Source organism: Sander vitreus, chromosome 21, assembly GCF_031162955.1.
Source record: "Sander vitreus isolate 19-12246 chromosome 21, sanVit1, whole genome shotgun sequence".
NCBI lineage: Eukaryota > Metazoa > Chordata > Actinopteri > Perciformes > Percidae > Sander > Sander vitreus.
Genome location: NC_135875.1, coordinates 11686282 through 11702067, shown reverse-complemented (window position 1 = coordinate 11702067; position 15786 = coordinate 11686282). Strand labels below are relative to the sequence as shown.

The 15786-nt window shown below is 40.2% G+C and overlaps 3 protein-coding genes across 3 annotated transcripts in view; all 3 read right to left on the bottom strand.

The window, feature by feature from the left end:
* The window catches only part of kcnh4b (potassium voltage-gated channel, subfamily H (eag-related), member 4b), a 42291-nt gene extending 38443 nt beyond the window's left edge, over window positions 1–3848 (bottom strand). Inside the window, exons 1-3 of the mRNA XM_078278920.1 lie at window positions 3831–3848; window positions 3644–3728; window positions 401–1148 (exon numbers count right to left, since the gene is read on the bottom strand). Of these exons, the coding sequence (XP_078135046.1) occupies window positions 401–476 (76 nt within the window). The 5' untranslated portion in view covers window positions 477–1148; window positions 3644–3728; window positions 3831–3848. The remainder of the gene's footprint in view (window positions 1–400; window positions 1149–3643; window positions 3729–3830) is intronic.
* A 769-nt stretch (window positions 3849–4617) lies between these two features.
* Window positions 4618–8926, bottom strand: ghdc (GH3 domain containing). The gene is made up of 11 exons (XM_078278922.1): window positions 8692–8926; window positions 8206–8496; window positions 7619–7815; window positions 7322–7516; window positions 7057–7176; window positions 6369–6666; window positions 6036–6225; window positions 5630–5701; window positions 5368–5501; window positions 5157–5245; window positions 4618–5068 (listed from the first exon to the last, which is right to left on the bottom strand). Exons 1-11 carry the CDS (start codon window positions 8774–8776, stop codon window positions 4847–4849), a joined length of 1893 nt encoding a protein of 630 aa, XP_078135048.1. The 5' UTR covers window positions 8777–8926; the 3' UTR covers window positions 4618–4846.
* Window positions 8927–10797: 1871 nt separating this feature from the next.
* Window positions 10798–15503, bottom strand: LOC144536685 (FERM domain-containing protein 6). Its single transcript, XM_078279948.1, has 14 exons — window positions 15432–15503; window positions 14290–14380; window positions 14009–14088; window positions 13684–13742; window positions 13406–13537; window positions 13297–13342; window positions 12995–13213; window positions 12828–12890; window positions 12627–12695; window positions 12332–12506; window positions 11871–12029; window positions 11455–11574; window positions 11330–11352; window positions 10798–11247 (listed from the first exon to the last, which is right to left on the bottom strand). The coding sequence occupies exons 1-14, from the start codon at window positions 15501–15503 to the stop codon at window positions 11203–11205; spliced, it is 1353 nt and encodes a 450-aa protein (XP_078136074.1). The 3' UTR covers window positions 10798–11202.
* Between the last annotated feature and the right edge of the window lie 283 nt (window positions 15504–15786).

The window sequence follows — 15786 nt, the reverse complement described above, 5'->3', positions numbered from 1 at the left end:
CAGGTGTATCTTGCTCATATTCAGGATTTGAGCAGGAAATTCATTCTTTTCTGCCAGTCACTCTGTCACTAAGAAAACACTAAGCGTGCTGCAGTCAGCAAGTTTTATTTCTGTGATGACAGCCATCCTTTAACTGCCCAAAGAGCTTTGATTATTTTGTTATTACTTATTTTTATAGTATTTGTTTTGCCTTTATTAAAAAGGATACAGTGAAGAGCTGACGGGAAATGAGGGGAGACAACAAAAATCCATAGCTGGACTTGAACTAGGGACTTTGCAGTGAGCCATGTAAACTACTAGGTCACTCCAATTTTGACTCATTTTGAAAGAACAGTAAGTCTTCTTAAAAACTACTAAGTACCAAAACAACTCAACCCCAGAGTGTTTCCATTGTACTCACGGGTTCCATCGAACCGTGTAGCAATGGTGTCCAGAAAGGTGTTCTGAGGGGCACGGAGGCCCTTCATCACTGGCATCTTGACCCAGACGTGGGACGGCCAACAGCTGGCTGGACGTCACACCATCCCAGAGGCACGGCAGGTGGCTTCCAGGGGCTCTCAGCGGGTGCAGGAGACTTTAAGGGTGGCAGTCCAGTGCCGGTTGCGGGCACACACATTTACAGTAAAAGCAGCCACCCTTCTCCAAGCAACGCCTCTCCCAAAGACAATAGAGCAGTCCGGGAAGACTAAAATAGCTCACTCAAACAATGCAGAGGTTCAGGTGTGTGTAGCCTAGATAAGTAGAAATTAAGAGTAGCAATCACCAGCAGCTGCTCAGTCAGCAAGGAGAGATCAAGTCCAGGTGATGCTGAGATCCAAAGAGCTTCAGATCACTCACCCCAGCTGTTGCTTGACTGCACCTTTCACCGGAGAGCTCATTCCTGCAGCAACGTGGAGCAAGTTATCCTTTAAGTCCCCTGTGCTTCCCATTTACAGGAGGACCAAGAATCTGCAAGATAAAAATGATTGAGTGCATGTGTCTATAGCTCTTGCATCACTCAGTTCAGTGCTCAGTCAGGATGCTGTGGCAGACTAGTTGCATCTTCTTGAGCTTCCTCTCTCTCTTTGTCTCTCGCTCCTGCTCCCTTCCACTCCTGTGATATTCCAGCCAATGAGATGCTAGTATCCTCTTTGGGGTCCTGTTTTCATCTGTGGCGGGGGTAGAGAGAGTGAGAGAGAGTGAATGTGAGAGAGACAGAGACAGAGACAGAGAGAGAGGAGGTGGAGGAATGAGGGAGGGAGGGGAATGCTTTTGGAGCAGCTGACAGCACCATTACACCCCATGGTGCTACTATCAGCACATGGCTTTTGTGTGCATGTCTGCAAATCAAAGAAAGATGGATTACCTGCATGTTGGTCAATGCAGGCTATTGTATTCAGTTGGACTGTGTGCTATTGTGCTGTTTTGTCATGGGAGTCTGGCTAAAGGGACATTTGTGTGTGTGTGTGTGTGTGTGTGTGTGTGTGTGTGTGTGTGTGTGTGTGTGTGTGTGTGTGTGAGTGAATGAATAGTCATTCATTTTTCCCTTACATATTTATTTGCAAAGTGAAGGAGCTGCAGAAGGACTGTAGCCCTATAGATATCATTCCTAGAGTATTGTTGTTTGACATTTGTCTCTTCTGGATGGAGCTGGTCACTGTTGCCCTCCCAGCCCCTACAGTATCCTCATGAGAGAATTAAGGCTCTGGGATAAAAGAAGCTAAGAGCGGATTAAAAGAATAAGCCTGGAGATGTTTTTCATGATGACTTGATGCTAACACACCAAAGGGAAGTTGTTTAAGTCACTTTGACCCAAGCAAACAACAGAGCTTAGCCAACGAGGGAAATACCTCTGTATAGTGAAGTAACAGGAGCAATTGTTTATCATATCTTGTCCATTTTTAATGAGTTCTGTCAACAGTAATCTCATTAAATTGTACAGTAATCAGGGGAAATATGAGCCTACTATTAATTTAATTAATGTATCCGTCATTAAATATTAATTATTGTAAGAGAACCCTGATAATTAGAGGGTGATTTTTGAGGAGACGCCATGTCCTTTTCTTTGAATCAGTAAGTATGGGCCATATGTTGATTGACAGAGGCTAGCACAAGTTTAGATGCAATGCATCAACATCATTTTTCCATTTTAAAATGTCTGCAAGCAGGCAAGAAGGCAGAAGGTTGAGTTGATTTTGTTAATTTTAAAGTGGACAATAGGTTTTTTATTAGGAGGAAGAGTCTCAGTTTTACTGAATTATGAGGTGGAACCGTTTATTTTTTGTCACTGATTTATGTGTAGCTCTAGGATGGATCCAACAATGGCACTTAGCTTGCATAGACTTACCCAGAAGCTAGAATCGCTACCAACAATAATATATCATTTTGAACCTTTTTTTCTTATACCTTCAGCAACCTCAACTCCTCATTAGCATGACGGTCAAGACTAACTGTTTTAGTGGGGTTTTAGGAAGATATAAAGTAACCTACCTATAACATCATGGGTTTGAATTTTGGATATTTTTTGTCTTTCTATGCCTGTTAAACAAAAAAAATCAATCTTCACATTATATCTCATAAACCATGCATCAAGTGTAGCTTTAGGAAAATTGTGAGTCAAGTAAACAAAGATGGAAGAGAAGAAATAGAAATATACAAGTGTCTTGAGAGGGCGTCGGTAATCTGAGAAAAGTTGAGCGGACTCCGCAGCTGTGTGGGTGTTTCCACAAGCCAGAAATGAAGTTTGTAATATTTAGGGGTGAAAATAAGTTTGGTTTTGATCTGTATTTGACAGCCCTGGCAGCAACTGCAGATCTCTGAGACGGCCAGGTCAAGGGAGCGGTGAATGATAATGCCCATTGTTTAATACGGTGTACATCTAATTATTGGTTTTTAAAATGCAGCAAGAACAACATGGTACATGTGTCGATTCTGATAAATTCTGTCTCTGAGGGGGAGAAGACCATTTTCTGAGCTCATCATTGATATACTGTCAATCAGAAAATGCTCTAGAGAAAATGTGAATAAAAATGCAGAATTAACCTATCCAGTTGGGAGCAGAAGTAAGCTGCTTTTGGAGAAAAAAGGAGGGGGGAAAACAACCAGTGAAAGTAAAAGACTGGCTCTTAGACTAAGAAACTATTGTTCCCCCTCTCGGATCCTATTAAAGCCCTGGCAGCTCATCACTGCTATCTATTTTTAATGGCTTCTCATTGCCCTTTCTTCTTGTAGTTCATCCATCTCTCGTTAATAAAGAGGCTAATCCATTAAACATGCTCACTATCTACTAGTCTAATACGACAAAGTGGCGCACAGACGGCCATGTGAAATATTATTCCAACTACATTTCCCATAGTTCTTAGCTCCGTGGGCATTTACCCAGATTTTGTTTTTGAAGGTGAAGTGTGAGGGATTTTACTTGATTGAAAATGAATGAATGACATCTTTGCTAATATTTATGAAAAATACTGTTATTCACCATTTTAGACTTCAATGAGAATACACAGCTATACTCCTGACTTAAACTGTAAAATAGATAAGACAGCTTAATTTACTCAACGTGCAACATCCCTTCTCTCAATGAAATACATCCTCATTTCCTCAGCAAACCCATTGAGAAATCAGGCCCGTCATTGTCAAATCTCGATGGTTTACATTGAATTACCTCGTGACTGAGCAGATGTGCTCAGAAGCTCTGCGTTTGTGTGTAAATCCTCAAACCACGTGAGGATGACAGACAGACCATTTCACTAAACACCAACCAGAAAAAGATGAAAATCTGCCATGAATACACACAAATATGGTGAAAGCAAGCATGGATTAAAAACCGGAACCGTGCTTTATTTACTTACCATGCTGTCTTTATGTTGTACTCTGGAACCACAGATACAATAAAAATAAATCACAAAAGCAGAATGCCATGTGTTTGACGGCTTTTGTAAAATCAAACATTTCATACTCCAGTACAAGTCTTTCCTATATGACTATCCCCCCCTAGTGGTGGCAATAAAGTCCTGTCTGACTGAAGAAAGTCGAATAATTCAAGGAAGACACTGCAAGCTAACCTTGTGCTGCCTGCTGTCATGGGAATCATCATCACGGTTCAGTCTATAATGAATCTGCTCATCTGATTTGTCACATACAGATCACAACCTACACATACTTTTACTTGTGCAAATAGAACACATGTATAGTTCATCAGAAAAGGGGTTTAGTATGCTTTTGTCTGTTGCATTTCAGCCCCACTCCATGATTTAGGTATACAAGAGGAATTTCGTTTTTAGATATAACTCTTGCCAAATGTTGCTTTAATCTTCACAGGCCCCTGCACTTATGGGACAATGTGGATGTGGTTGTGCAACAACATTCAATAACACCAGATGGTATCAATTGAAAGGATCATATTGTTAAAAATGTGTTTCAATGCAAACATTTTACAAGCATCAGTACTGTTACTGAGAATTTTCTAGTTGATATTTTGGTTTTTCTTCAGCTGCCCTAAAAACCATTTCTCCATTAAATGTAAGTAAAAACCTTTTTCCTCAAGATTATCACCCCAGTAATATTAAGGCAACACAATAATAAGATAAAAAGATACATTTAAAAGAGCAGTTTTTATAGAATTAAACAATACTACAGTAACAGTTGTAGTTCACTTTAATAAAATTATAAATATGTTTGAGAAAATCCAGTCAGATGATCATTTTTAATTGGCAAAAATTAAAAAATGTTGCGTTTTGTGTTTAGGAGTTCCCAAAGGCACAATTAATCACCACATTCATGATTAAAAAAAACATTTCATTCAGTCAACGCTCACCACAGTCAGAGTCCACAAGCTTTGTCTTGTTCTCCACAACAACAGGAGGTTTCAGGAGACGGTCTTTCCCAAGAGGAAGTCAGCAAACTCTTTCCTGCGCAGCACTCGTTGCATTTTGAAGGTGTTGGGTGAGGTGTTCGAGAAGGCCATCATGTGCTTACGAAGTTCCTTGAACGCACCCTCCGCCACCAGCTGCACCCTCATTGGTCCGATGCTGCCTTTGGTACGGAAGGACTTGTAGACCGCCGAGTCCTCCTGGAGACAGATGTCCAACTGAAAGGGAAGGAAAGAATACGGCAAACAGAATAAAGTTCTATTTCATGATAAAGAAAAAAAACATGCTGTTTGCTAAGTGTCTCACCTTGTATCGTTGTTTCTCTGTGAGGTTTCTCACACCTTTCAGCTCGATAAAGACCTGGTAATGAGGATCTGAGCCGCCTATCGAATCTCCTACATTACCACAGTAAAGTCAGATTCATTATAATGCAAACCTCACTAACCACTCAGAAGGATTCACAGATGTCAGATCCCAAATCCGGCTGTGACTGAGGGGTATAAGCATATCTTCTTACCCATGATGCCGCTCTCAGCGCAGCAATAGTCGACCAGCTGAGCTCCCAGCCACTGAGAAACAGCTTTCTTCAAAGCGTTAAGGAACAATGCCTCAGACACTTTCTCCCCTCGAACACTCAACATCTGACCCCGTCTGACAGAAGACGGAGGGAAGGCAAAGAGAAAATGTTTTGCTATGTGCTATGTCTACATGAGAATATGATAAAACACATGCAGCATGAGATGATATGATGAATAAATATGGATGGGAACAAAATGTACCTGTACTGAAACTCAACTATGGGACACTGGTTGTGGAATCCAACTACTTTCACAATGTCTCCAATGCGATATCTGTAACACAGCAAAAACACAACTATGGGTAAAGTGTCTTGCTCAGGGGTACATTGGTTGTGTCATATCCACTGCGCCATCACCAACCACCAAAACTCAAACAATAACACAAAGCAATTCCGAAATATAATGTCTCACTCTTTGTAGCCTTTGACAAATGGGCAGTTAATTCAACCCCCAAAAATGTACCTAAAATTGGTCCAAATTGTAGGTATTTACTTCCAAAAAATATATAAAATTGTCGACATTCTAACACCAAATCCTGGAAGAGCACTCACTGTCCTAATCCTGTCATTCATCATTAGATCCTTCTCGGTTGTAAAGGAAATCAGACCTGAACAGTCCTGAAGCGTTTGTGATGACGAGCTCATAGTTGTGTCCCTTCTTCACCTCCTCCATCAGCAGAGTGCGAGGCGTCTCCTCCTCCAGGCTGCTCTCTGGCAGGAACTCGCAGAACATTGAACGAGGACACAGCACGTAGCGTCTGTTTGGTTCCTGGGGCCACAGGTTCACCCCTATTAGACCTGCAGAGGCCCATACATACAATTAGAGTTAATATTACTAACCATAGATAAGTGTCTTACTTGGAAACTTAACAGGACTTTTGGCCACACCAGAACTTTTAGAGCAGTTGCTTTCACAGTGGTGTCTGGGATCAGGTTCCCACCTTCAGTAGCAGCGTAGAAAGGCGAATAGAAAGGCACTCCCTGGCAGTAGTTCTCCCTCAGCATTTCCCCATAGATCTGATTGGAGCCTGAGTCCACTGCCAGCACCAGGTGGAGGTGAGGCCACAGCCGCCTGGCGATCCCACGGAAGCCATCCTGGAAGTGGGCCCGGAGCTGAGCAGCTCTCTCTGGGTCTGGCTTCATCAGAGCCTCAAGCCTGCACCTCACTTTGGGCTCCAGAGCCAAAGCACTGCTGACCTTCCCTCGCTCAATGTCCTCAACAAGCTCCTGCCAGCGATCCTATGGGACGGAGAGGAGATGGGATAGAAATGACTTTTCTAATCCTTTCTCCATCAAACAAATTACCTGAGCTTTTCTTTTGGCCAGTGGGAGCCTCACACCTGACTCAAGATTTCATCCCACTTAACTAGAAAATGTCCCGGTGGGACTAAAACCCGGCAAGCATGAAGGAAACGGCACTCAAGGACTTTTCCACCAAATCAAAAACAGAGTGTGGCTGTTGGATGAGAATGTTGTCTCTTGATTCCTTTTTATTTTCAGTAACATTTTTCTAGCTTTTCATAAAGTACAGAATTGCATTATTAAAAAAAAAGTAGAAGTAACACAGGAGGTGTTTTGACATGATACGTATCATCTGTATAATAAATCATGACATGAGCTATGCTGTACCTGTAAAGCACTGAAAGCATAGAAGACTGTGGAAGCAAAGTTGGACTCCAGTGTTCCCACGCTGGGATCTCTGAGCGCAAACAGGAGATGCAGATAGAGGGTGTCCTTCTCACTGGGAACCTGAAAGAGGGGACAGAGGACAGTACAATTCCTTACAAACATTTGAAATGGCAACAAATTCTGCACGAAAAAATAAATTGTAAAAAAAATCATACATTAAAAGATAAAGACGTAAAAGTCATGCTGATTTTCTTGTGAATTGTACCTCAAAGGCAGGTGCTGGGGTGGTGTAGAGGTTGAGCATGTGACGAGAGGAGGCTGGTGTGGAGGAGTTTGGTCCGATGGGAATACCGGCCTCAGACTGGCGAAAAGTAGGTGAATAGAAGAACTTGGTGGTGCGCTGTAGACTGTCGGTTGCAGGAAATGCTCCTCTCATGGCATCCAAACACACAGTCACTCCCTGGTGTAAAAAACATGCATGTATATTGCAACCAGTTTCACATGCACAACAACACAGCATAGGCTACAGCCAGGCCAACATATCGTCATCATCAAGATTCACCTGCAGGAAGAACTCAGAGTTGGTGTCTTTGGTGCTGAGCAGCATGGCGCTGGCTCCCGACGTCCCAGAGGTCATGGCCAAGATCAGCGGCTTCTCATGAATGATCACTTTCTCCTCTCCTGCCGCGATGCGTCTGATGAGCTCACGGTAGTGCTCGTATGTGGTGATGGGGTGACACGCCCGGAAGTCATCACTGTCTTGAAAACAACAGATTTACGGTTTCCGTTTATGATAGAAAACTGTCTTTATAAACCATTTCCCTTTAAAATACATTTTGAAATCTTCATTTCACTGATGAAGACGATGAGATGTGGTTAGTAGCTCAGAAGAGCCAGTAAGTGAAGCTCTGAGTTGAAATTATTTATCATCACACATGCTGTTCCCACTGGTTTTTGTTTTTTGTTATCTCAGAGGCAACACAAAGTTTTGAATATGATGATTTACAGTTCATTAATACATCCTCTTCTGCACATCATTTTAGGTGTTTTTCCAGCTGATACCATCCAGCATGTGTCAGAGATATAACAACGCGTGCAGTTTGTTGTCCTGCAAACACCACTTACAAACTGTTAACACTATTACCTTACCTTGTATTGAGTTGAAGTCATACTGTCTTCCATAACATGTGTTTGCGTTTTTGTGCAGGCGCTTCAGCAGAGTCTCCTCCTGGACTTGCTTCACGTTGAGAGTATCGGCTTCAAGTTTCTTTCTCTGTCGCCTGCCCAGCCAGCCCATTCCCTTCACCGCCAGATACTGACTGAGTAGACCGCTCCATGTCCGGTTTTCACCTTTCATTTTCGAGCTAATGTCCCTCAAAACGAGCGCCATCCCGGCCAGAGTGCACACACCGAGGGCGGCGGGCAGAGGAGGCGGCATCGCTGTGGACAAGAGCCCGGTGTTATACAAGAAACATGTGATACATGTGAGCCAGGTGGGGGCGATGTTAGCCAACATTACACAGTTTCCTGTTTCATCTACAGTTAACTATACACTGCTGCTCCATCGGGTTTAAGTTTAAAGCGAGCCTTCACATAATTTCACACATTTACCTTCATCATAGTGAAGCCACTTACCCTGATGTTGTCCAATGATAACGACAATAACCGATAAAATCGCAAAACAAAGCGGCACAGCTAGACGAAACCAAGAGAAAGCCATCTCCAGCAAACAATGTGACCTATCGTTTCTGTGGTTTTAAACTGTTCACATGAATAATAACGTATAAGCTGCAATAATGTGACAACAGAGGAGCCTGAACTTTTGTTTTCGCAGCCGTTTGAGCTGCTTCCGTGTTTGGGTCGCAGCCTGTCGCGCTGATTGGCTGACGACAGGATGACGTACTTCTGTCTGATCCTATATGTCAATGGTCTGAGCTGTATAGTAAAGTTGGCACACAGCTGGCATAGGGCATGGCTTGTTCCCTTTAGATATTGTATCACAAACAAAGTTAAGGAATTACATTAGAAAATATTACATAATATATATCCTACGAACCTGTTTGTCTCGAAATGTTGATAACTATTGTAGTTTTTGTAAAACAGAACCAGAGTCGTTAACCCATCTTTTTTATGGTTGTTCATTTTGTATTGCATTCTGGAAAAGCTTTGAAGATTATATGGTATCTAAAACAAAACATACAATCACACTTGAAGAGAAACATATTATTACCTATTTTGAATGTAAAGATAGAAAGTTATGTAATATTGTAAATCTCTTTATTTTATTAGGTAAGTTCCATTTCCATAAGGCAACATTTTCCAGATCAACACCGTGCTTCAGACTATTCCAGGTTGAATTTGACATGAACTTTGAGTCTCTTGAGTTGGTATCCAGTAAGAAAGCTATCTTAATATCTGATGTCTACTCAAATGTCTATGATTAAATGCTCCTGCTGTCTATATTATTAACGAAGTTTTGAAAGTCTGTCACTTTTGTACCTTTTATTTTTTTTATTTCTCTCTGTTTAGATTATTACCTTCGTACTTACTTTCATATTATATTATTTGTACATATCTTTGTATAATTTTATTTGATTACGAACTGTGATGACTGAATATCTGTAAACTATATTTTGAAATAATAAATAAAATGTAAAAAAGTTGGCACACAGCTTCAGGCCTGCAATGCGAAGAGTACGTATAACAGCAGCAGTTCAAGAGATCTCTTTCAAAATGCTTCACAGATTTACCCCAACCAACCATTACCTGCAGAAAATGAAAAAGACATTGCTATCAGCTCTACTTTTTGTGGAGAACTGAATGAAACACTGGTACATTTATTTTGGTCTTGCCAATATAGAAACTTTGGAGCAGATTGTCACGTTTTATTGCTGTTCATATTTACTCTCAATTCACATTACTTTGGGAAAATGTATTGTTTGGATTCACTCAATATGACAAAAAGTTTCATTCAGTATTATGTGATACATTTACTAATTATTTTAACCACATTTTATTTACATAAGTCAAAGTTTTAAAAAAAAGAAGCCAAGCTTTTTGGAGCTGGAGAAATACATTTTTCCCATTTCTAACTGTACAAATACAAAAGCTGTTAGAGCATATGACTTCTGTAAGCTTTACAAAATATGTATATGAATTTTTTTGCTTCGTTTGGATTTTTTTTTTCTTTCAGTAACCCCCTGGCTCGCTTATGAACTCTTAAGAGGTACAGATGTTTCCTGCTGTATATCCACGTCTTTCAATAAAGCTTGATAAAAAAAACATACACATTTAGCTGTTTATAATCTTTGACAAATCCCAGATACCTCAAATTAAATGGAAAGATAGCATACCCAACTTTACTAACTTTCTTAATAATATTCAGCTGCAACTGCAACTCTTTAAAGTTGCAAAAGCAGCAGAGACTGACATGACTTGAATGTACATCATTTTCCTCTAGTTCTTTCTCCTATTTTATTTCTGCTGAATGTAAAGAGCTCCCTGAATTACCCCGTTACCTAATGGTAATATTTATAATGTTATCATCTAATTCCCTGGCACTATATTTACTCTTTTGTTGTTGTTATATACACATATACTGTAACTGTGAAAAAAAAACAGAAAACAGTCACACTGTTGTTGTTTCCAAGGTCAAGAATGGACTTTCACGCTTAAACAAAAGAAACCATATGTATTTCTTATTGCTTATTTATATATTATAATAATAATAATAATAATATAAAATTTACAATAATGCACCTTCTATCTAACTGCTTAATAATAGCTGCATGTCTGTTGATATAGTCAGTAAAGAAAGGGAAAAAAAGGAATATTTGTTCTAGAAATGACATATGGGAGATGTCAATCAAGCCCAGTCTGTACACTCCCACACGGTCTTGAGAGGAGGTCTAATTAGATACAATGCTTGAGAAGACCTGTGGGGGTGGATCATGGTTGTTTAGGGGCTTTGTAATATGAACTTTGATAAAAAGGTAATTTCATTTATAAATAAAATGAAATAGTTGTAAGCAGCACAATGTATATATTTTAGGTACATAATCTGAACTATGATGTGAGCATCAGAGCAGTAACATAATGGCTCTTGTCGTGGGCTTTTATTGAATCCCTCTTGCCCCTGGCTGTAAATTAGTCCATAGAAACCCCTTCATCATCAGCTCTGCTCTTCAGAACCTGCACAAAGATCAGAGAAAAAACACTGAAACCTTTGATGTCGGGCTTATCTGGAAATGTTCAATCAGAGAGATCTGCTCACCTGTTTCATTTCCATGGTGACAGCTGATAACGAAAGAGCACAGAAAATGATGTGGTGCATATGAAATAGTAAACACATGATCGAGCTTATTCTAGATATGTCTTTGTGCTTTTTGTTGGACTAACCTGCCCAATAAGAAGAGGGTAACACCAAAGGTCCATCGACAGACAGCTCAGCCAACCACGACAATTCGGCTGGGCTGTCGACAAATAACTCCTCTGGTTCGTCCACACACAGCTCATACTCTGCCGCAGGCAACATAAACACAGAGATACTCAATGACTCCTCCTGATTTCCAGCAACAAGCCCTATTTGCCCTATAAGCTTATGCATTTGGTGGATTTTACAAAATTATGGGTCCAGTTTAGCAGCTCTAATTGTTCCATGTAGTGTCTTTATATTTATATTAGTTATCATTTACTGCGAAAGATTTAGTGGAATGGAGTATACAAAATGGGAAGAACAAAATGACAGCTGACAAACTTATTTGCCTGCGTAGAGCTGCAACATCTTGAAACATGTTTTTTTCCTTCCAGCTAACCTGTGACTTCCTCCTCCTCCTCCTCCTCTTTGGACCAGACTGTGGTTGTTTCGACTGCAACACTGCAGTCAGACATTGAGGATGTGAGGCTGTTGCTCTGGAGTCTGTGTGCCAAGCGTGTTGTGTCACAAATGTAGGTCTCTTTGTAGAACTGACTGGCTGCAGAGAGACCGAGAAAAAGTAAAAGAAAAAGACACTTTTCAATTGTGATTATGTGAGGAACTGCTTTAAAAGCCCCAGAATATTTGTTTTCATGATATTGTTTTCAAAATGCTTTGGCAGAGGATGAGAAATATAGACTTCATGAGGTTTTAACGATGATATAGTTTGGATAAAAAATATATTTACTGAATCATTGTTAAGAATCAGGAACCAATCAAGACACAGTCCAGTTGTGATAAGTTTAAAATGAAAGCTTTGGAAAAAAAAATAAAAAATGGATTTTTTTTTAGATTGCTGACCCTGCATGTCTTCCAGCTGTTGGATGTAGCCAACTGCATCTCTGGTGATGATGTGGAACCGGTGACTGTCACTGAGGTGCCTCAGGATGTGTTTGGAGTGGGTGGCTGAAGGAGTGTAATACACCAGCTTAGGGAGGCACAGAGAGCCCACGGCAGCGATTTCAAACCTGCTGCCCTGGAGTGCAAGAGAGAGGTACAATACAATCCAAAAACAGGGGTAGAGGAAGTGGCAGCAATATGCAGGTTTATGTGAACACATGTATGCTCTGGTGTGTATGTAATCTTTGGAACCAACCTGGAAAGTGAGGCGTTCAATATCGGTCCAGGAAAAGACATACAATTGGCACTGCTTCCCTCCCACCATCTTAAGAAAAGTTTAAAATCTTAATACATGCAAACTCAGGAGTGAAAGGATCAATAAAGTTCCAGAAAGTGTATTTAGTCAAGCCCAAGCATATATGTGTATATGCAAAAATAAATTCCCAAACAGACCCACCTGATAAATATGGACTCCTTTCATTGCCACACCAAGAAGAATTGAACTTCTCAGCTCTTTTTTCTCCTGCACATAAAACAACAGACGAAGAAGCAGAGTTTGAAATATAAAACATGAGCTCACATAGCAGATGTTGCAGGAAAAAGTATGTGTCCTCAGTTAAATACGTCTACGTCATTACAGTTACAGTATTTTGGTGGCTTTCTTTGGTTAATGATGTGCAGTCCGACCTGTCTCATCCTGTAGAAGGTGACTGGTCCATCCTGCAGGCTGCTGGCCTCTTTTATAAACTGCAGGACGGCTTGGCTACGTGTCACACCTCTCAGCTCTCCGTGTAACACTGGGCAGTGCTGGAGCAGGAAGTCCCGTCCACGACGCTTTATCAGCTGAGGACATTAACATGTTACACACACACACACACACATAAACATGTAAGGTTAGCTCCAAATAGTCACACTTTTTTCTTTACCCAAGAGGGGAAGTAATCTTCAGGAAGAAAGTAATGTCTGTATTTTCTCTCCTGTTTTTTCTCTTCTCCCCCCTCTTCCTCCTCTTCATTATTCTGCTCTGCTCTCTGCTCCAGATCTCCGACTTCAGCTTGAAGTGCAGACGCTGCCAGCTGGAAGAGCAAAGCTTCCTGATGGCAGCTCTGTGAATGCAGCACCTTTTGCCTCAGCTCAGTGTAGTAAAGCTGCTGCACTTTGCTGCTCCTTAAACAGCCAAATAGGACATCAAATGTACAAATAAAAGAAAATCACACATGATGTTAAAACAGTGGGTAGAACAATTATAGTTTGTATGTGTGCAGACAGATGAATGTTCTTTAGAATAGTATGCTGATGGGAGACCAACTTACAGAATTAGCAGCCCACTCTCTACATAATACTGCACTCTCAGAAATAAGATGAATGGGACCTGGAAATAAATGTATAATGAATATTTCAACAGAGTCAAAGAGAAATATTGCTCACTTTGAATTCTGCATATACTTCTACCGCGTACAGTTAATATTGAAGAAAAAAACTAAAATCACATTGAGTTGTAAGATCTTAAATATTTCCCTGAACAATAATGGGACAAAGATTAGTTTGTACAGAACATCTGGCTCGATACACGGCAATACACTATACATTATCGCTGTTTGTGAGTTCACTAATGCTCTAAAAAGAGTGTGAACTCACCGTTAACGATCCTCGGTTCCATCTTTTGCCAAAGTACTTGCTCAGCTTTTGCTCCGAATCAAGAAAGAGGTATTCATTATCTGAGAAAAAAAAATGCAGACATTTAATTAGCATAAAGAAAACAGGGTTGTTCTCAACAAACAGTAGGTTTGCTCATGATTATCTTTAACTTCATGGGTTCCTGTTTATTTATTTCCCAGCAGCCTCCCTTAATTTCAGCATCGCACAATTAATTAATTGAAAACATTTTCTCTTGAACTCCCACACAGACACTAACTGACCTCTGAGAACAGCCAGACCAAAGACTTGGAGTTCACTGATGCCAAGGTGCTTCAACACACTATTCAACACCTCGTGGCCTCTGGCTCTCACCTAAAAAAAGCATAACACACACAACAAAATTTGTACATTTCATTTATTTTCATTTCTGTGTCATGCCAAACATTTGGCCAATCCCACATGGGATTACAAGACACCGCTATTTAACATACTGTATATCTTCCAGTCTCGCATATCAGGTGCATATACAAAGCATGTAAGCTTTGGGTTCATACTTATACAGTATTTAGGCTTTGTCGTATCAGCATTTTATTAGTTGTTTGGTCTCAGACAGTTTGGTTTTGTTGTAGGTCAAAATTTGAAGGACGTAGACCTCACCCAGAGTTTATTATTTTGGAGTTTTACATCCCATAATGGTAAACATGCTGTTTCAGAAGTTTGTCCAGTTTGAAGAAGTACACTTAATGTTTCCAAAATACTATATTAACCCTTGTGTTGTCCTCCCGCCGACCATGAACTTGTTGTTCTTCCAGGTCAAAATTGAAAATGAACTTTTTTTTAATGCTTTTGGTGTTTGTTTTATTCATGGTCAATAAACCTAATTTAAATGACATACTTATTTTTTTAGTTTAAAAAAACGGAGAAATTATGACTTATTTTGACTAATAGTTAAGATCAGAGGAGGTTGAGTGAGTCACTGACTAGGTTTATGTCAAAGTTTAGTCAGGACACTGTTAACACAGCTCATATAGCACGCGCACAAATTCTTTTTCAAATGCTATGAAATTGAATAAAACACAAAATTCAATGGAAGTAATCATTAATTTTACCTGCAAAAAATGTTGTCTGGGTTCCACACAATGTACATGCATGCATCCAAATTATTTTGGGGAAATATGGTTTTAAGAAAACCTTCCTGATATAAAAATCTTTATATGGTCAAATTCGACCCAAGGATAACCCAAGGGTTAAAATGATCACATTTCAGCATAGTGTAATACTGGCACATCAGTGGCAGCTGTTAATGCCAAATTAAATCTGGGGTCTGTATATTTCTCCAGTTCTAAGAGATGCATTGAAATAAAAGATTAATAAAAAAAATACAGAAGTTTTTGACATAAAAAAGGACATTGAAGCCACTCACCCTGACAGTACAGTCCAGGTGCTGCTTGTTTGGAAGAAGGATGCACACTTGTCGTTTCTGCCTCGTCCTCATGGTAACAAAAGCTTCAGTTGGTCTTAGGTCTCCAGATATCTTCCTACTGTCCTCCCATGGGCCAGCCTCCCTCCCAACCTGACACGTAATGACTCCTCACTCTTGTTTATACAAAACCGAGAAAAGCATCCAATCCTCACATTGTACATCACATTATCACAGATTCTTAATGCAGAGATGTGTTTGGGCTTTATCCATTTCCACAACATTCTTGTACATTTTCACGTAAAGAAACATACAAACTAAGAGGTATGAAAAAATATGGATGAAACAAGTGAACTAC

Excerpts from the sequence above, each read along its gene's own strand:
- LOC144536685 (XM_078279948.1), bottom strand. The coding sequence starts at position 15,503 with ATGAGGACGAGGCAGAAACGACAAGTGTGCATCCTTCTTCCAAACAAG. Across the intron at positions 14,381-15,431 it reads ACCTGGACTGTACTGTCAGG|GTGAGAGCCAGAGGCCACGA; the intron begins GTGAGTGGCTTC and ends TGCTTTTTTTAG. Across the intron at positions 13,214-13,296 it reads AAGATTACTTCCCCTCTTGG|CTGATAAAGCGTCGTGGACG; the intron begins GTAAAGAAAAAA and ends TAATGTCCTCAG.
- ghdc (XM_078278922.1), bottom strand. The coding sequence starts at position 8,776 with ATGGCTTTCTCTTGGTTTCGTCTAGCTGTGCCGCTTTGTTTTGCGATT. Across the intron at positions 8,497-8,691 it reads TATCATTGGACAACATCAGG|CGATGCCGCCTCCTCTGCCC; the intron begins GTAAGTGGCTTC and ends TCTTGTCCACAG. Across the intron at positions 7,517-7,618 it reads ACTCTGAGTTCTTCCTGCAG|GGAGTGACTGTGTGTTTGGA; the intron begins GTGAATCTTGAT and ends TTTTTACACCAG.